The sequence below is a fragment of the Plecotus auritus genome (assembly GCF_963455305.1).
Source record: "Plecotus auritus genome assembly, chromosome: 1".
Taxonomy (NCBI): Eukaryota; Metazoa; Chordata; class Mammalia; order Chiroptera; family Vespertilionidae; genus Plecotus; species Plecotus auritus.
The window spans coordinates 30,750,685-30,770,516 of record NC_137770.1 but is presented as its reverse complement, the minus strand read 5'-3'; the positions used below and the strand labels follow the sequence as shown (position 1 = coordinate 30,770,516).

The 19,832-nt window shown below is 53.2% G+C and overlaps 1 protein-coding gene across 3 annotated transcripts in view; it reads right to left on the bottom strand.

Moving 5' to 3' along the window:
* ACTN1 (actinin alpha 1) overlaps positions 1-19,832 on the bottom strand; it is a 94,502-nt gene that overhangs the window by 31,701 nt on the left and 42,969 nt on the right. For all 3 annotated transcript variants that reach the window (XM_080643347.1, XM_080643348.1, XM_080643349.1), the window contains exons 2-3: positions 10,246-10,360; positions 5,381-5,500 (exon numbers count right to left, since the gene is read on the bottom strand). In XM_080643347.1, the coding sequence (XP_080499473.1) occupies positions 5,381-5,500; positions 10,246-10,360 (235 nt within the window). The remainder of the gene's footprint in view (positions 1-5,380; positions 5,501-10,245; positions 10,361-19,832) is intronic.

Here is a 19,832-nt window from a genome sequence, read left to right as displayed (position 1 = left end):
AGCCCGCACTGGGGTGCTGAGCAAAGGAGGGGCCGTGTCCACTGTGGATGTGGGACAGGGTGTAACTCTTCCTGCCCACGGGGGCCTTAAATGCCCCTGCCAGAACCCCAGACACCAGCAGGGCCCAGACCTGAGTCGGAGGGCCTGGGTTAGAGACAGACACAGGGAGCTGTAGCACCATGCGACCATGTTCCTGAGCAAGCACAACCCAGCCAGGTCTCTGCAGAGCACGCTGGGGGAGGGGGGAGGAGTCAGTTGAGACTCAGTTCGTAAAGGTTTGAGATTTTTTTAAGTGCCCTTTCATTTGTGACTTCTAATGGGTTTCATATCCGTAACATTTAAAGAGTTTATATAAATTGGTAAGGAAAAAGCCTAAATTCACAACAGAGAAACAGGCAAAGGACATGAATAGATACTTTATGAGGCATGAAATAGAATAACCCCTTCCTAGGATGTTCAATCTCACTTGTAATTAAAGAAATCAGACACCGTTTTCCCAGCGATCAAATTAGCAAAGTTAAAAAGAAATAAAAAGCAAAGATACGCCTTGATGGAAGTGGATATTAGCCTAAAACAAAACAAAAAACGCTTCCTGGGAAATAATCTGGCAAGAGGAGCAAGCACCTCGAAGCTGTTCAGCTTTCCGAGAGCCAATTCTACCTCCAGGAATCCACCCCTCACCACAGATGTGCAGCGCAGAACACGGCATCGCACGAAGGTGCTTGCTGTGAGGTTCTCTCTCATGGCCCCAAATCAGAAGCCGTGTGAATGTACCAGGTACAAGGCCTCCCTGGGTAAGTGTCCAGACCCATTCCTCTCTGCTCAAAACCTCCGTGGCTTCCCACCTCACTCAGAGTCGAGGCCGCCGGCAGGCTGGGCCCCTCGGCCCCTCCTCCCACCACCCCCTCCAGCCACAGCTCTCCCCACCCTCTCCACAGCCCTCTCCACATCTCCGCTCGCCTTTCACCTTCTTATTGAATTTTTCCTCGACCACCCACTTGACTCCTCACTTCATCTTTCTCCATCTGATGTAAGGATGTGCGTGTTTTCTCTCTCCCCTTCTAGAACATAAGCGCCAGGAGGGTCATGATTTTTTCTCTTTTGTGTCACTGCTTAGAGCCCAGCACAGTGCCTGGTCCAGAGAACACCCTCAGTCAGTATCTGCTGAATGAATGAATGAATGAATGAATGGACGGACACTGGAGGACACTAACCACGTGGGTGGATGGGCAGAGGAAACGCAGGCCTGTCCGTCCCGGAACAGAGCACAGCTGTGCCCAACAAACAGATAATTAGCACAGCCATTAAAATTACATTCTCGGGTTTTTAATGACTTAGGGAAAATCTTTACACAGTAATATGGAAAGCATAAAAAAGCAGCCACAAAATTTTATGAACAGCATTTGAATACAAGGGGAAATTTGTTTAACGTCTAGGAAAAGGTCCACTGGTAATAATGCTGCCTGTTGGCCTTTCCGGGAGTGAAGGCTGAGGTGCTGCCCCCACTCTGCGCACCTCCTGCGCCCCCCAGCCTGCCCCCCTGTGCAGGCCCCATACCCGGGCCTCCCGCTGGCCTCGGGCTCAGCGCCCTCCCAGCACTAATGAAGACTAGGCAGCTTCGTACGTGGGTCTTGCCTACTTACTCCTCTCCTTCCCCAGAAAAACCCCCAGGGGTTCCAGAGGTTTTATTTACTGATTCTCACACCAAAGAAGCAATGTCGCTCCAGAAAACAGAGGAGCCAAGTACAGGTGAAGAGAGGGGTGTGATCCCTGACCAGCCTGGGCCCCCCCCCAGCCTCAGTGCCCACCCGACTCCCATCCCCCTCAGCGTGCGACCCTCCCCAGAAAGGCAGGTCCTTTCCCAGGCACCTCTGTGTTTGGAAGGGACGCCCCATCTCATAGGAAGCTTTATGTCAGGAGGCTGCAGGGAACGCTGGGTCTAAAAGGAGGTCCCAAGGCCACAACTGGGCCCCGTGAGGAACACCTCGAGGACAGGTTAACAATGCTGCCGTGAGTGTGGGGAGAAGTGGAGGCATGTTTCCGTCATTCCTGGTCTACAGTAGCTGCTCACATCTAGGATTTACTAGAAACCTGCTCTCCCTCCCCCCCACTCGGCCCCCCCCGGGGTACTGCCATCTGTACAGTGTTCAGGCAGCAGAATGAACTACACTGAGGAATCCCACAGGAGGGAAACTGGCCCCCGGAGTCACCACCTCCAGACCAATGCTGCACCACCCCCTCCACCCTAAGGAGGGACGCTAAAGCATCACCGCCACCCCAAGCTCTTGGCACCACAACCGTCATGCTTTCCCTGCCCAAACGGTTAAAAAAGAATCCTGCCTAGGTGCCCTCACCTGGTTAAATCCCACCCACTCACCCAGGTGAAGCCCCAGCCCCATGACCCTAGAAATTTCAGAATCGAGAATCATACAAGCAGTCTGAAACATCTACACGAACCCCTCCCCGAGGCTGCCTCCAGCCTCCATCTGAACATCTCGGGGACAGGGAGCCTCCCCAGAGCCCTGTCCATTCCCAGAGGTTCTGCATGGAACCCACAACCAGCCTGCCCAGAGGTCCCCGTTCCAGGCTGGTCCTGCACTTTAGGGTCGATCAGAGTCTAGCCCAGCACCAAGTGACAACCCTTCAAAGGGTCTTTACCCACCCCCCCCCCCCCCCCCGCACACCTGGTCCCCACAGCACAGGATGCTCCTCAGTGAGGCCAACCAGCAACGCCTCGCCCACCCCAAGCCCCAGGAGAGCTCACTGCAGGGGACCCGCTCCACTGCCTTTTATTGTATCCTCTACGCGGTGAAATCCATTCCGTTAAAATACACAAAACCCATTTGGAGCTCATCTCGTTTCCTGGCTCAGCAGAGCGGCCATCCCGCACGATCCTGGAGCTCAGCATGAAAGGAGAGAGATGATTTCAGAGCAGGGAGCAGCAAGAAGACAAGGCTATCTCATCTGAAGGGATCCTTTAGAAATCTCTGGAGAAGCGAGGCCTGTGGGAAAGGAACTGGAACACCACAGCCAGCAAGGTTAAGTGACTTCCAAAGATGAGAGGTGGTGGTTCGGTTTCCGTCTTTGGTCCCCACGCCTCTGCTGAGGCGAGCGGGCGAGCGCAGCCACCCTGACCCGCCACGTCCCAGCCGGCCACCTCCGGCCACCTCGCATGGAGGAAGTTCTGTCCTGGGCCCCTGCGGGGAGGACGCTGTGCCTGGGGTGATGGGAAGAGGTTTAGACCTCAGCTCTGGAACCGAAGCCCCAGGTGCCGTCCCGGTTCTGCCACCTGGAGGCAGCCTGGCCCAGAGCCCGCGATCAACAGCACTATACGCTTCTACTCCATCAACTCTTCTGAGCCAGAGTCCTCGACAGTGAAATTCACTCAGCCATGTGAATCTACAACTAGGCACAGATCTGGAACTCAGCACATGCTCTTCTCTCCCTCCTTCCCTTTGGTGTACAAGGTCTTAAACATTTTTTTTTTTCATAAATAGTTACATTTTCCTTTCTAAAAATCTGGGTTTCTGGCTTCTTTTGAAAAAATGGAAGATCTAGCAGTGCTGGGCCTGGATTCCCACCAGGCAGCCATCGGCCACACCTATGTGGCCGCTGCCCCGTTTAGAAGGATGTGCTCTCCCCAGTCCCCACCCACCCCTACTGCCCTCCCCTGGCCCAACTCACACATCCTTTACTTCCCCGCCCCAGAGGGCATCTGATCCTGCACCAGATCACCTGAATAGCAATTGCTTTGGCCCCTCATCTCTGCCCAGTGAAAACTTGTTCTGCCAAGACTTTATTCCCTCCCTAATAGCACAAACTATTCTTTTTTTCTTATTAAAAGGCAGAGAACATTTTCCCACTCACAAATTACCCTGCTATGTGCAAGTCCTCCAAACATTTACTGAGCACCTACTATGTGCATCACACTGCTAGGAGCAGGGGCCACAAGGGTGTAGAAGGCTGGTCTCTGCCTCACAGCTGAGGGGTGCTGGGACACCAGTGACTGCCTCAAGCTGGCCCAAGTCCCCAATAGGCAGGAGTCAGCAAACTTTTCTGTAAAGGGCCGGATAGGAAATATTTTTGGCTCTGTAGGCCAAACAGTCTCTGTCACAGCTACTCAACTCTCCCTCACAGCAGGCAAGCAGCGAGGGCAGTATGTAAACAAACAGTCTGGCTGAGTTCCAATATTTACAAAAACCCGCGTCGACCAGTTTCGACCTCATGGACTGTGATTTGCAGACCCTTGTGTCAAAGGCTCTCAGTTTGATGTAGCAACACAAAAATCCTTCGATTTCTAGAGAAAGGAGGAGGGGGACTTGAAGGTCATCAACCTGGGAAGAGACCTGCTCCTGTGGACTGGCTGAAGCCAGCCCGCCCCCCCACCCCCCCACCCCCCCACCCCCGCCTCAAGGAAAGGCCACTCTCCGCGGTCCCGCAAACCCGGGTTTGAGTTCTGGCTTTGCCACTCAAGATGGGACCTTGAGCAAGTTACTTAACCTATTGAGGCATCTGTTTTCTTTTCGTAAAATGGGAGCAGTAATTAGAGCCACCGCATGGGGCTGGTGTGAGGATTAAGTGAGAGCATTGGTGCACAGTACCTGCCACAGGGGAAGCACTCAGTAATCACAGCCATGGCCATATCGTGAACGAACGAGTGAATGAACGAATGGAGGCTGCATCTTACTTATCTTTCGATCTCTGGCACACACAGCAGGTGCCGAATACACCCTTGCTGAATCCACCCGACACAGTCCTGACGGGGAGTGTTAGTCTAATCTAAGCGCCCAACCCTCCCCCAATCCTTCAGAGCCACCACGCTGCACACAGAAGCTGCGCTACCTCCCTTTAGCCATTAAGAAGGTGCTAATGATGGTTTCAACTGAGCCTTAAAACATGTTTCAAGTGAAGGAAAAAGAGCCAAGAAGCTACTCTGCGGGAAAATGCTATTAAGAATGTTCCTAAAGGCTTGTGGGCATCAGCTTCGCCCTCCACCCACCGGTATCTGCACCCTCTCCCCAGCCCACAGAATTCTCCACCCTGGGCAGCAAAGTGCAGCCAGGCCTGCAGACGAGGAAGGCGGCACTGCACACACAGGGTTCCCCAGCGCTGGGACTGGCTGAGGGGTGTCGAGGGGTGGGCCAGGGAGTGGACTTTTGTTTGCCAGGAGCGGACGGATAGGTGGGGGAGGCTGAGCTTGGATGGAAGGTACTGTTGTTACATGAAGAATCACGTGACATGAGGTCAACCAGATGGAGGTGTTGGGAGCCCCACTTCCAAATGCCCCCAGGATGTGTGGGTGCAGGAGTCAGGGTAGAAAAGGCCCAGGGGAGCCTAAGCTCAGGCTCTGAGGGGCAGCCCGAGGGCCGGCCGTACTCACCTTCAGCTCCAATGGACACCAGCTTGACCCCCTTGCTGGCTATGAAGTCCAGGGCCTTGTTGACATTGGAGATCTTGTGCACCCGCATCTTGCCTCTCTCCGGCTTGGCCAGGCGCTCACCTGAATACAGACCGGGAGCGGGAAAGGGCAGGTGAGGTAATATCCACAGCTGGGGCTGCTCTCCCAGCACCCTCATCCAGGGCTCACTTGTCACCGGGCCGGGAACGAGAGGGAGCGCCCACCGTGGCTCTTCTTTCTCCCACGTCTCGGGCCTAACTGCTTGCGTCCACCCAACAAGTCTGCATGAAGCCCCTAATGTGTGTCAGGGACTCGGCTGGGCCCAAGGAATACGGGGGTGAACAAAACCTTTTCCTGCCCTCATGTACTCATGGCCCAGGAAGAGAGGCAGATGTTCAGCAGAGAAACACACAAATAAATATATACAAATATCAAGACAGAGAAAAGCTTAACATAATTGCCTGAAAAGAGGCTGCAGAAGAGGAGGGGCGGGCAGGAGGAAGAGGAGTCTCGGAGAGCAGGAGAGGGCCTCCGAGAGGGAGGACAGCCAGGCCTAGACGGCAGGGAACGGTGATCAAGGCAGGGGAACAGCACATGGGAAGGCCCTAACTCCATCCAGTCTAGCCTGGGCCTGGGAGCGGGGTGTGGGTCACACCAGAGTACTGTGAAAAAGGTCCCATGGAGCTGCCCACAGCATCCCACCCTCATTGGACAAACAGGGCTCTTGTCCCGGTACTGCCTCTGCTGGGCACGCTCGGCTCAGCTCCAATCCACCCCCCACCCTCACTCAGCCGCCACGCCCCACACCCCCATCTCCACCTTCCACGTGGGAGCTTCTGCTGCTCAGGTCTCAGGGCCAGAAGCTGCGTGGAAACGGGGGGGGGGGGGGGGGGGGCCTGGGTCTCCAAATACCCCATTCAGAGCATCATCCCAGAACAGGGGCCTCCAGAAACCTCCTGAAACTACTTGAAAAATTTTTATGTCAACACGCGTGCCCAAACCTGGGGAAGGAACGTTCAGTGTCTAAACGGCCACAAACCCCCAAAGGCTGAGAACCACCATCCGAGAGCCTGAAACTCAGGGCCCTTGCACCTGTCATGGTCGCCAGCCCGGCACCCCGCCCCCGGCATGTCAGTAACCTGGCTGAGGAGGCTCAGGGCTGGGCAGCCGTCACGCTGGGCCAGGCCCACCCTGTCAGCATCGCAGTCTGCAGGGGGCTCCCAGCTTTCCTGCCACAGATGTCATTTGGCCTGGCAGCTCCCAGGAGGCACAGCTGGATCATTATGAAGTCAAGACTTTCCACATGTGGCTCTCCCAAGGCTGTGGCCGCTGCCCTGCCTTTCCAGCAAGGCACCCACCATCCTCCTGAGCAGATGAGAAACCACAGGGGTTCCCTCCCATGGGCTGGATGGAGACAGTGCCACGTGCCACCGCTACCACTACCCCCATTCCCTCCCACCACTGCCAGGCTGCTCCAGCTACGCCCCAGCCCTTAGCCCCAGCCCCCAGCCCTCAGCCCCCAGCCCTCAGCCCCCAGCCCCCAGCCCTCAGACCCAGCCCTCAGCCCCCAGCCCCCAGCCCCAGCCCCCAGCCCTCAGCCCCAGCTCCCCAGCCCCCAGCACCCAGCCCTCAGCCCTCAGCCCCAGCCCCCAGCCCTCAGCCCTCAGCCCCAGTCCCCAGCCCTCAGCCCTCAGCCCTCAGCCCCAGTCCCCAGCCCTCAGCCCTCAGCCCCCAGCCCTCAGCCCCAGCCCCCAGCCCTCAGCCCCAGCCCTCAGCCCTCAGCCCCAGCCCCCAGCCCTCAGCCCCAGTCCCCAGCCCTCAGCCCTCAGCCCCAGCCCCCAGCCCCCAGCCCCCAGCCCTCAGCCCTCAGCCCTCAGCCCCAGCCCTCAGCCCCCAGCCCCAGTCCCCAGCCCTCAGCCCTCAGCCCCAGCCCCCAGCCCCCAGCCCCCAGCCCTCAGCCCTCAGCCCTCAGCCCCAGCCCTCAGCCCCCAGCCCCAGTCCCCAGCCCTCAGCCCCCAGCCCCCAGCCCTCAGCCCCCAGCCCTCAGCCCCAGTCCCCAGCCCTCAGCCCTCAGCCTCAGCCCTCAGCCCCAGCCCTCAGCCCTCAGCCCCCAGCCCTCAGCCCTCAGCCCCCAGCCCCAGCCCTCAGCCCTCAGCCCCAGCCTTCAGCCCTCAGCCCCAGCCCTGCTGAGCCTGAGCAAGGCCAGCGGTTTTCAAGCTTCAGTCAGCACAAAACCACCTGGAGCACCAGCTAAGTACAGATGTCCAGCCACTCCCCTGCCTCCTAGTTTCTGATTCAGGAGGTCTGGGTGGGGCCTCTGATCCTGGTGTGGGTGCTCCAGGGACCACACTTCGAGGACCTCTGCAGGCAGCACCTCCTTCCTTCTCTCGTCATCCCACCCATCTCCAGAGGCGCTGGGTGACTCGGGCTCCTCGAGCCTCTGGAAAGAGACGAGCCCGCCTGACAGCCATGCACAAGTCCTCCTTGGGCGCAGGCCGCCATTCAGCGGGGACGCGCTGGTGGTTACACAGAAAAGCCCGGTGCGGGGCATCCGGTCACTCTGCCATCTGCCGAGTGTCACCTCCATGCCAAGTACAGTTCTAAGCGCCTGGGACACCGAGATGAGGCTGTCCCTGCCACGGGAGCTCAGGGTGGAGTGGGAGGGAACAAGTGAGCCTCGATGACTAAACCACATGGCAAATGACACAACAGAGAAATTAATGGGGTGCCATTGGAGCCTGGAGGAGGGCAGCCACTGAAATTGGGGGTGGGAGGTGGGCAGGGAAGAATTCCTGGAGAAAACCCCTGAGCTGAGTTTTCGAGAATGAAAAAAAAATATTCAAACTAATAAATGTTGGGAGGGGAGGTCAGTAGAGAAGAATAGACTAGCAGGTCATTGGAGAAAACAGTATGGCAGTTCCTAAAAACTTAAAACACTGCCCCGGCCTGGTGGCTACGTCGGCTGGAATGTCGTCCCACACACTAAAAAGGGCATATACGGAGGCAACCGATCATGTTTCTCTCACATCAATGTCTCTCTCCTTCTCTCTCTCCCTTACTCTATAAAAAAATAAAAATGAAATAAAAAATCCATTAAAATTTTTATTATTTTAATCGTCATCTTCAGGTAAGGATTAAAATAATAAATTTTTAAATAACTTAAGCATGGAATTTCCATATTATCCAATAATTCCACTTCTGAGCAATGGAATATTACTCAGCCTAAGAAAAAAGGGAAGGAAATTCTAACCCATGCCATAACATGGATAAACTGGAAGACATTATGCTAAAGGAAATAAGCCAGTCACAAAAGGACAAATACTGTATGATTCCACTAATGTACAGTTCCCAGAGTAGTCACATCAGAGACAGAAAGTAGAAGGGAGGCTGTCAGGGGCTGGGGCGGGGGCGGGGAGGAATGGGGAGTTAGCATTTAAGGAATATGGACCTTCAGTTCTGGAGATGGATGGTGGTGATTGGTGCACAACAATGTGAATGTACTAAATGCCACTAAACTATACCCTTAAAAATGGTCAGGCCCTGGCCAGGGAGTCGTCCCCACACTCCCCCCCCCCCCCCCCCCCGCCCTGCCCAAACACACACACACTGATTTCATCTGCAAGGGAAATAGAAAAGAAGTATTGGGGTTAAAAAAAAAAATGCGGGGACGACTGCATGTCTCCAGTGTGGCAGGGGGCCTGAGGACCGAGCCCTTTTTGGGAAAAGCTAGCTGAAACCAAAGCAGGTGCCAGCTCACGAAGGCTCCTGCAAGCTGTGCTAAGGAATGTGGGCTGCAGGCGCAAAGCCCTGGGGAGGCGCCGAAGGGTTTCCAGCAGGGAACAGCCTGACCATATATGGGCTGCTGCGCGGACCCTCTGGCTGCGGTGTGATGACGGACTGCCTGGGTCTGGGTCGGGAGGAGCAGAGGAGGTTTCCGAGGGCCTCTGTGGCATCAACTAGGTGAGGTCCACAAGGACACACGGTAGCCAACAACAGGAGGAGATAACACGTATGGAGCTTGAATGCCAAGTTGGAAAGAAGAGCGGAGGCAGAGCTGTCCGATTCCTACATCAGGTTTAGGGGACAGGACAGAGACTGCAGGAGGAAAAGGGTCTGCTGGGGCCAGGAGTGGTAAGCACAGGTTTGGACACACTGAGTGGACCCCGGGGGACATCTGGGTGGAGATGCCGAGGGCAGGTCAGCATTTAGGAAGGGGCTAGAGGGAGAAGGCTAGACTGAGACGAGGTCTGGGACTCACGGGCACCACGTGGAAGGTCAAATGAAGGGAGCACCTGAGGTTGCCCAGGGTGAACCACGGCTAGAATACTGAGGACCACCAACCTTAACAGGAGGTGGAGGAAGGTATTCACAAGAAAGCCGAGGAGCGCGTTCAAGGGGAGCCGTCCCTCCAGACACCTGGACATCCACATTCCAAGCTGGGGGTCCAGAGAGGGACTGGGATCCTGTGGCTTTAGGCTGAGAGGTTGCCGTGGAGCCAAGGTTTAGGTGTAGCCATGGTTGCATTCTTGACCACTGAATCCTAGCATTTTGGAGAAGGGACCTCAGAGGCCATCTCTCAAACCCCCTCTTCTTGCAAATAAGGATGCTGAGGCAAAAAGGCAGTGACGTGCCCAAGGACACACAGATGATTGGCAGCAGTCTCCTGGTCTGATTCACATGTCACCCCAACTTCTTCCGGAAGCCCTGAGCTAGCCATGACCAAGGCAGAGCAGCAGCAGGGTGCCAGGGAAGCATTCCCAAAGTGGCAGGCCCAGCGGGCAGCACCTGACCCTGGGCCAGGATGGCCCTGCCCAGCTGAAACTCCCAGGGCCAATGGCCCACCTCACCTGAGATGACCTCCAGCAGCAGCATGAGCTTCAGGCCGTCCCGGAAGTCCTCCTCTATGTTCTCGATCTGCGTCCCGGCCTTGCGGAGGTGGGAGTTGCACCATGCCGTGAATGTCTAGGCAAAGGAAAGACGAGCGTAAGTCACATGGTCGCTGAGGCCCTCACAGGGGCCTCACTGGGTCCCTGGGCCTGCCTGCCTCACACCATCTCTTCGGTTGTTCTATATAAGGCATGGGTGGGAACCAGTGGGATGGACAAAGCAGCACCCTCCTTTAATGCCTCCCCTCTGGGCCTTCTTCCAAAACATCATCTTCCCCCACATTTATTAGTACCACTAATTTACTTCTTAATTTTAAGGCTTAGTTTCAATCTCCATAGTTTTTTATTATTGTTATTTTTAGTTTTTTACTCCTCACCCGAGGATATTTTTTCTATTGATTTTCAGACAGAGTGGAAGGGTGGGAGGAGGCGGGGGTAGGAGGAGAGGGAGAGAAACATCAGTGAGAGAGACACATCAATTGGCTGCCTCCCGCATGCACCCCAACCAGGGCCAGGGATCAAAACTGCAACCAAGGTACATGCCCTTGACCGGGAATCGAACCTGTGACCCTTCAGTCTGTAGGCCAACACTCTACCGGGTAGAGTCTACCCACTGAGCAAAAACAGTCAGTGCAATCTTCATAGTTTTAAGGTGAAGTACCTCAGAGGTAATATATAAAGCCTTATTAAATACCATAGGGTAAATTAGTTTATTAAATCCTAGTATACTCAGCAGCTACCCAAGTAAAAGGATTAATCAGTTTTGTTAGGCATATAGTTCAGAATCACAGTGTCAGGAGAAGGAGAGAGCTAAGTAAATACCCCAATGTGTATGCCTGTGTCTTTGCGATGGGGGATGGAAGTACCTTAAGCTTCAAAAATATGAAGAATTCCAGAAAGGGAATGTAAGGAGCCTAAATGAAAGACCATAGGTGTTGAATGTTCTAGTCTGTGGGGAGAAAGCAGCAACATTGACACTTCATTCGTGTGTGTGTGTGTGTGTGTGTGTGTGTGTGTTAAAAAAATCTTTATTGAAACTTTTTCTATTATTTAAGCAGATGATCAGGCAGGCCACAACCAAGCTGTCCTGTGCCAACAGCACCCCCTGGTGACTCAAACAAGATGATCAGGCAGGCCACAACCAAGCTGTCCTGTGCCAACAGCACCCCCTGGTGACTCAAACAAGGAAAAAAATAACAACAGAGAAAAGTGTGCATTTTCATTTGTAATGTCCCTTCTATAACTTGGGCACGTGTCTCTCCCCAGCTGTCACATTCCACGGGAAACAGAGATAAGCACCTCCTGCTTCAGATCCAGCCTATTCCTCGGCAACTCCAGACTTCTCTGCACCAAATGGCACTCACAGCTACATGGGGGCTCAAGAGCCAGTGTTCATTCAGTCCCCACCGCACCCCCAGGCAGCTCTCCTCCCACCTGTCCTCAAAGTTTCAATGATGAGCAGTGCATTATTCTTTGTAACAGCAGCAGCCACACTAGCAATACCCTCCCCTCCTTGGAAAGGTCACCAGACCCATGACCCCCACCACCACTTCCTCTTGTCCCAGGGAACTCCAACGTGAAGAGGCAATGAATGGGCAGGGGCAGGGAGGAATGCCACACCAGTGACTACTGGGGGAAAAGAAATGGCTGCTAGCGTTGTAAGCAAGAGCTGAAGAGTCTGTGAGCGAGGAGGAGAGATGGCAGTCCACACAGGGGCAGTCTTTGGGAAGACTGGCACACAGATTGGAGGTGTGCAGGGGGCATATACTGGTTCATCAGCCTGGAATATCCTCTATGTCATGTTTGGCTAACTCATCTTTCAAGATCAGGCTAAGATACCACTCCTCCAGGAAGCCTTCTTGACAGCCACCCACCATGTCTGGGTTGGGGGCACAGAACCCAGAGCATCCTGCACCCACTCCATCACTGCCCATGTCCTACTGCACGGTCCTTGCGTGGCCACTTATCAGTTCCATACGTCCAGACTGGCATGGACTCAATGCTCTCCTTAGAGTCCCGTGGCACAAAGTCAGGAACACAGCAGTGAAGAAACAGCAAAAAACACTGCCTTGTGCGGTGAACATTCTAGATTTTTATGTAAAAATCAAGCAACTGAATGAAGGAGCAAGTAGGGAACCCATGCAAAAAGGCGGAAGGTCCTGAAAGATCCAACCACGTCTGTGAGTGATGCTGAATGGGATCAGCAGGGGGTGATGGGCCGGACACGCTCTCAGGGACCTCAGGAGCAGAACACAGCTCAGAGGAAAGGGGATGTGGCAAGACAAGTAAGAGTATCTACTGTGCTGAAACCGGTTTGGCCTGCGGACTGAAGGGTCCCGGATTCGATTCCGGTCGAGGGCATGTACCTTGGTTGTGGGCACATCCCCAGTGGGAGGTGTGCAGGAGGCAGCTGATCGACGTTTCTCTCTCATCGATGTTTCTAGCTCTCTATCCCTCTCCCTCTCTGTAAAATATCAATAAAATATATTTTTTAAAAAAGAGTATCTACTGGGTGCCCTTCCTCTGGCACTGGCCTCACAAAACTGGCAGAGAAGGCAGGGTACCGTGGCTTTTATTTTCATTTTGTTGTAAAAAAAAAAAATGAGTTTCTAAACCTTTAAAATAAATTATTTTGTAGTCCCATATTCTCTCCTACTTGCCATCTGTCCATAGATGCGCTTCTGCCAGGTGTCACACCACACTGTCCATACATGGGGTGGGGCGCCTTTATTGACCACCACCATCTGTATCGCCAGAGCACCTTGCTCTCATCTCCCTTCCAGGCCCCGCCTCTGCCTGCGGACTCAAGGGGAGTGGGATCGCCCAGCAACTCAAAGGGCTGGTCTCAGGTCCAGTGTGGCCGCGGTCCTGCTGGGAATCGCCTGCCCCCCCACAGGTGGGGGCTGGGGTGTGAGGAAAGGGGAAGAGGCGGCTTTTGTAAGAAGACACTGCTTTGCAAGAGGAAAAGTGCTGTTGAAAGCAGCCTGCCTCATTTCCGGGAGAAGCCGGACTCCACGCCTGGAGACAGACCGCACCTGTGTTTGCTCAGGTCTCCCATGCAAAGCCTGGTTCTGAGGGCTCGGGAATGTTCTGGGCTAAAACCTCCAAGGCCCCGCCCCTGGCTCCCTCAGGGGATGGCCCTGATGGGACCTCTGAGCACCATCCAAGTAAGAAAGCAGCTCCCATGTGGAAGCTCAGGCCTAAGGAGAAGATGGTGGGGGCAATTCAGTGATTAAGAACAGGCACTTCCCAGCCCTGGCTGGGTAGTCAGGTGGTTAGAGCATCATGCTGATGCACCAAGGTTACGCGTTTAATCCGTCAGGACACATACAGGAATCAATCAATGAATGCATAAATAAACGGAACAACAAATCAATGTTTCTCTCTCGCGCGCTCTCCCCCCCCAAAAAAATCAATTAATTTAAAAAGAAACATGCTCAGGTGGGGGAAATAAGAGATCAACTGAAGGACTTGTATGCATGCATATAAGAGTAACCAACGGATGCAAAACATTGGGGGGTGAGGGCATGTATGGGAGTGGGGTGGGGGGGGCAATGGTAAGATATGTACACATATAATACCTTAATAAAAATTTGAAAAAAATAAAAATAAAAATAAAAAAAAGAAACATGCTCTCCTGGGTGCACCAGATATGGGTCCAATGCCCAGACCCACTATTTACCAGCTGCATGACCTTCAGAGTAACCTCCCTAAACCTCAGTTCCCCAAACAGTAAATGGGGGATGGTAATTGCACTTTGTAAAAGCCAGGAGGATTAACTAGAAACATGTCTGAAGTGCCTGATACTTAGAAACTGCTCAGTAAATGGTGAGAAGGACAAACCTTTCTACGGATGTGTCTCGGAGGACTTGCCCTGTCCTCCCAGCCACACCCTCCTCCCAGCCTCCAGCCACCCAGCTCTGCCCTGGGCTCCATCTCTGCAATCACTGTCCGGAGTTTTCAAGGTGATGCCTGGTGTGTCTGAGAAAAGTCTTATTTTTGAGCTGATGCTGATGCATTATGGGAGGGGGCTAACATCATGGCGGGGGTGCAGGAAGCCTAGGATTTTGACAGTGGTCTTGTGGATCCCCAGCAAGCGGAGGCTGATGGGGCACCAAGAGGGGAGAGGGCAGTGCCCGCCATGCAGACTTCCATGCACAGCGCACAGCTTCTCCTCGGGGGCAGGGCAGGCCTTGTTCTTAAAACCTGAGCTCCCACCTTATGACAGGCAAGGGCACCTGCCCCTTCGTGGTGCCCCAGGGGTCCAGCGAGGAGGAAAAGCCAACAGTCACAAGTGATGCCTGTGGCTCGAGATGGAGACAGAGGGTCCCATGGCCTCTAGTCCAGACACCCCAACGTGGTGGGCAACCCTACTGCAGCAGGCTATGGTCCAGCCTCATTCAAATCAAAGGCAAGGGGACATTTTATTGCCTCAGTCCCCATATGACCTGTCCGATATGACCTTCCCTTTGCTCTAAGAGCCCCATTGCTGGGTCCTTGGCTCACAGCCTGACTAAGGAGACAGGGCCTGCAGAGCTCTCACTGTTGTAGAAATGGGCTCAGGGATGCTGAGGGTTCTCAGGAAAAGGGCTTGGGCACCACGCTGGGAGTGCTCACAGGGCTGCAGCAAGGGCGCGTTCCCTCCTCATTTCACCAGCCACCAGCCAGCCCCGCTGCACTGCCTCTGCAGGTCTGGGATGGGGGTGGGGGGGGGGCTGGCAGACAACACAGACCTCTGCTCATCTTGCTACCCATCTCTAATCTGGCATCAAGGAGATTTTAGTGGACAAAGAGTATAACCATCCAGCACTGTAGTTCACAGGACTTCCTCAGGATCACTCCACAGAGCAAGAATCCAAGTGATTAGAAGGATTAAAACACTCTAAAGATGACAGGGCAAATCCCGCCTCCATCTACCTCCAGCCAGATGGTAACCTTGTAAGTGACGCAACATGGCTCTGCCTCAAAGTACTCATTTGTGAAATGGGGGCAATAATATCACGGGGTTGGGTAGAGGATTTAATGAGACAACCCACTGAAAAAAGGGCCTGGAACAGAGTCCCATCTCAGTAATAATCACCTAATATTATTGTTACCACAATAATTAGTTCTAATTATTACAAGTTCATGCTCTTTAACACATGGCATCAAAGAATATCAGAGCTAGAAGAGATGTTAGACATCACCCAAGTCAAACTCTCACGTTACAACTGGGGACACATGGACCAGAGAGGGTGAGTGGCTTTCCCCAGGCCACACAGCTGAGTGTGTTCACAACTCGGCCTCCTGACTCCCAGTCTCAGACGCTTTCAGTTCCACCAGGAGGATGTGGATTTCAGGTGCAGGTTCGGGTGCGGTGCTGGAAGGGCACAGCAGAACCAAGACCGAGATTGCCCATGACCAGAGGGGGGGTGGGCGGGGGGGGCTGCATCTTGAGGAGTGCCACTGAAAACAGGGCACTAAAGTGAGAACATGAACCAGATGGAGTCTGGGCGGCCCTGGCCAGCACTGGCATAGGGAGTTTGAGTTGATGGGACATCGTAGAGATGATGTGGGATGGCAGCCTCTCTGGCAGAGAGAGGCAGGGGGAGCAGGGCCCAGAGGCAGGCAAAAGTGGGAGCTCAGAGGTGGAAGATCACTCTGTTCGGTGAGCCGCTCAGAAGCATGCCTGGGGGAACTCTGGGAACTGGGCTTTCAGCAGGAAGGGAGAAAGAAAGACTCAGGGGCTCACCTCAAATATCTGAAAGACCCTCCCATGGACAGCAAATAAATTTGCTGGGCACATACCCAGGCAGAACAAGGCAGGCACTCACACCAACGCTGAGGAGTGTAGATTCTGGAACAGAGCTGACCTAGAGCCAGGCCCAGCTCTGAGTGGCCTTGGGCAAGTGACTTCACTTCTCCAACCCTCAATCTCCACATCTGTAAAATGGGTATATCAGCTGTGGGCAAACCCGTTCGGCTGTTCTATCCGGCCCGCGGAGCCGAAAGAGCGGAGGGTTCTCTTGCTCTCCCCTCCGCTCCTTTACTTTGAATTTATATTAGTTCACACAAACACTCCATCCATGCTTTTGTTCCGGCCCTCCGGTCCAGTTTAAGAACCCATTGTGGCCGAAACCGGTTTGGCTCAGTGGATAGAGCGTCGGCCTTCGGACTGAAGGGTCCCAGGTTCGATTCCGGTCAAGGGCATGTACCTTGGTTGCGGGCACATCCCCAGTAGGGGGTGTGCAGGAGGCAGCTGATCGATGTTTCTCTCTCATCGATGTTTCTAACTCTCTATCCCTCTCTCTTCCTCTCTGTAAAAAAATCAATAAAATATATAAAAAAAAATAAAAATAAAAAAAAACCCATTGTGGCCCTCGAGTCAAAAAGTTTGCCCACCCCTGTACTAGACCCTACCTCAGAGAGTGGTGAAGATCAATACAACAAGACATGGTAAGTGCTATGCACAATCGCCCACACATAAGGCTCAATAAATGAAAGCTATACTTATTAGGATGAAGGACAGGAAGGCGCAAGGAAGCCTAGAGTTTAAAATAATACAGAACAGAACAAAACTAGATGTACAGTGTGTTACCGGCCAAAGGCACGTACTTAGTGAGTGGGCTGGGAAAGGATTCAAGTCCCTGGGGGCTGAGCTAATAAGTAAGGTCCCATATAATTCTGATAATTCAAGAGCCCAAGGCAGCCCTCGAAAAGTTGGTTTTGAGATTCGTTTGAAAAGTTCATTCAGACCAAGAACACACAATTAAATATCTGAACAACGTTATTAATATTTTGGGTTGGCTACTTGTTGGGGGGAGGGGGCTGTTCTATGCATCACAGATGTTTAGCAGAATCCCTGGGCACTACTCACTAGATGCTGTAACATCCCCCCCATCTCAAGTTGTGCCAATCAAAAATCACCCCCCATGGAGAACCTAGATTAGGAGACAAACACGTAGGCCATAAATAAGAGTAATAATGTAACAATAGCAGCTAACATCTATTGAGCACTTACTATGTGTTAGACCCTCTTCTGAGTGCCTTACCCCCTTTGATTCTTTGACTCATTTAACCTTCACACTATGAGGCAGGTGCTATTATTCTCCCCCCTTTATATATGAGGAAACTAAGGCACAAAGAGGCTTAATAGATGAGCAAAAGAGGCAAATGTAAGACAGAAGGTAGGGCTGGTCAGTCCTCCCCTCCATGTATGCTCATGCATTGCTGTGGAAACAGTGGCCCTCTTGGACTATCCTTTGTCCCCTCAGGATACAATGCTTCTAAGTGTGCAAGCGGATAAACCGCAGGAGAGCGCAGCATCGGTTCCAGGGCAGGGTGGTGAGGGGACGGAGCAGCCTCTCCTTGACTCCACGTGGGAACACGGGCCCTCGGCTGCCAGACTGCCAATGAGGAGGAGCCAGAATTTTGGACTTCTCCGTGAATCCCTAGTTTCTAAATGCTGGCACAATTTAAAAGTAAGACCTCTCGACCAGGCTGGCGTGGCTCAGTTAGGCGTCATGCCGTGCACCGAAAGGTTGCTGGTTCCATTGCCAGTCAGGGCACATGCCTGGGTGGTGGGTTCGCTCCCTGGTAGGGGGTGTGCAGGAGGCAGCCAATCGATGGTCTATTCTTGATGTTTCTCTCTCTCCCTCCCTTCCTCTCTTTCTAAAAATGAATTTAAAGTTATAAACAAACAAATAAATAAAATAAAGAAACAGGACATCTCACAAGCCTCCAAACAGATGTCGGCAGGCTAGCTCTGAAAGAAGACTCATAGGGTCTCGGGTTCTACAGCTGGGAACAGGAACTCTTTCTAAGTCTCCTAAGAAAATAAGTTACGCACACAGGAACGTATGGTGTGAGAAAACAAGCACTGGCCGACAGCTGTGCCGGGCACGGTTCACGCTCCTAATAGACCGCGGCTGACATCAGCCATCTGGGAGCGTGGTGGCAAGGCTGCGGGACTTCCTGTGAGGGGTGGCGGGCTCCCCTCATTTGGGCTTGATCAAGGACCGCTGCACACACCAGTGCACGCGCAATGCCGTGCTTTGTGAATTAAAACAAAGGCACCGATTTCCACTTTTTACATTTGCAACAGTAAGTTCCTAATTCCCGTTGTGGGGGTGGGAACCAGGACAAAGCCCGCAACACATCACAGCGGACAGGCTGATGAGGTCTAAACTCCTGTGGAAGGCAACTCCTCCAGGGAACTAAAAGGGGCACAAACCCTCAGCCAAAAGCTGGGACTCCATCCTGGGTAAAGACACTGAGTACAGAAAAGGCCATGAGCATGAAAGCGTTCTTGCCAGCACTGCTTGAGAAGCAAAAGTCAGAAATAGCCCCATATTATATTAATAAAGTATTAGTTAAGTAAATGCAGCTCATCCACCTAATGGAACATTTGCATGGCCAAAATGATAGGTTCTGAAACTATATATTATTATGGAAAGAGGCTTCTATGTAATTAACAAAAAAGCAGGACACAAAATTGTGTGTACCGCGGGTTTCAAACTATGTGAGCGATCACATAAACATGAGACTGTGACTAAGCAAAGTGCATCCAGATGCAAACAGTGCAGTGCCCCAGCCATACAATCAGATGGTTTTTGCCGCCTCCCTGGCCCAGGCGTCTGCAAATGGGGTTCGTTAGGTCTCCTCCGACCCTTGTCCCCAGCGAGCGCTCTCCTATTTGGTGTTGCCCTCGCCTCCTTGCACAATCCAGGCTGTGCACTCAGGGCTGACCTCACCAGAGAAGCCTCCACTGACAAAGGTGCTTTCTCTATTGTATTGGATTTACAGCAGAGTAAACAAGATAACCCACCTGCAGCCAAATGAGACTGGGGCGGTGGTGGGCCACCAGGCCCCAGGCTCACGTGCTGACCACACCCCTCCTGGCACACCCTTCTGGTCCCCGGGGACCTCACACTGGACACCAGCCATGGTTCACTCCAGGGGAGTTATTGTGCAGAGGCAGGGGTCAGGAAATCTGGGCCCTGCCCTGGCTCAGCCAGGCATGCGTGTGACCTCGGATAGGTCACCTCCACCCCTTCCAGCTATGTAACCCCAAACGAGCCCCTTGCAGGCTGGAATCCAGCAACTTCCCCGGTTGGTGGGATCGTCTCCTTGTCAAAAGAGGCCAATGAACTCCACAGGGACAGTTTCAGCTCCGTGAACTCAAAGCAGGATCAGTGTTTCAGCCCCAGGACACCCAGCTCCTACCCGTCACAACCAGACACCTGTTATTAGTTTACTGGATGGTCCCTAAAAGCTTTATGGCACAGTAACCCTGGAAGGACATACGAGGACCTGGAACCGTGGCTGCCTCCAGGGAGGAGAGCTCAGAGGCTCCTCAGAGGGAGGGAGGGAGGGACTGGCTTTTCACAGAACACCCTTTTGTTTCTTTTGAATTTTATAGCATGTGCAGTCATTACTTATTTAAAAAAACAGAAATGCTATGCAAATGTACAAAAAGTCTGTCCGGAAATGTGCACATTTTTCTGTTAAGTCAGACTCTGGGATGGGATACAGGGGACTTCCCATTTCTCTGAGAATTTATTTTGGGG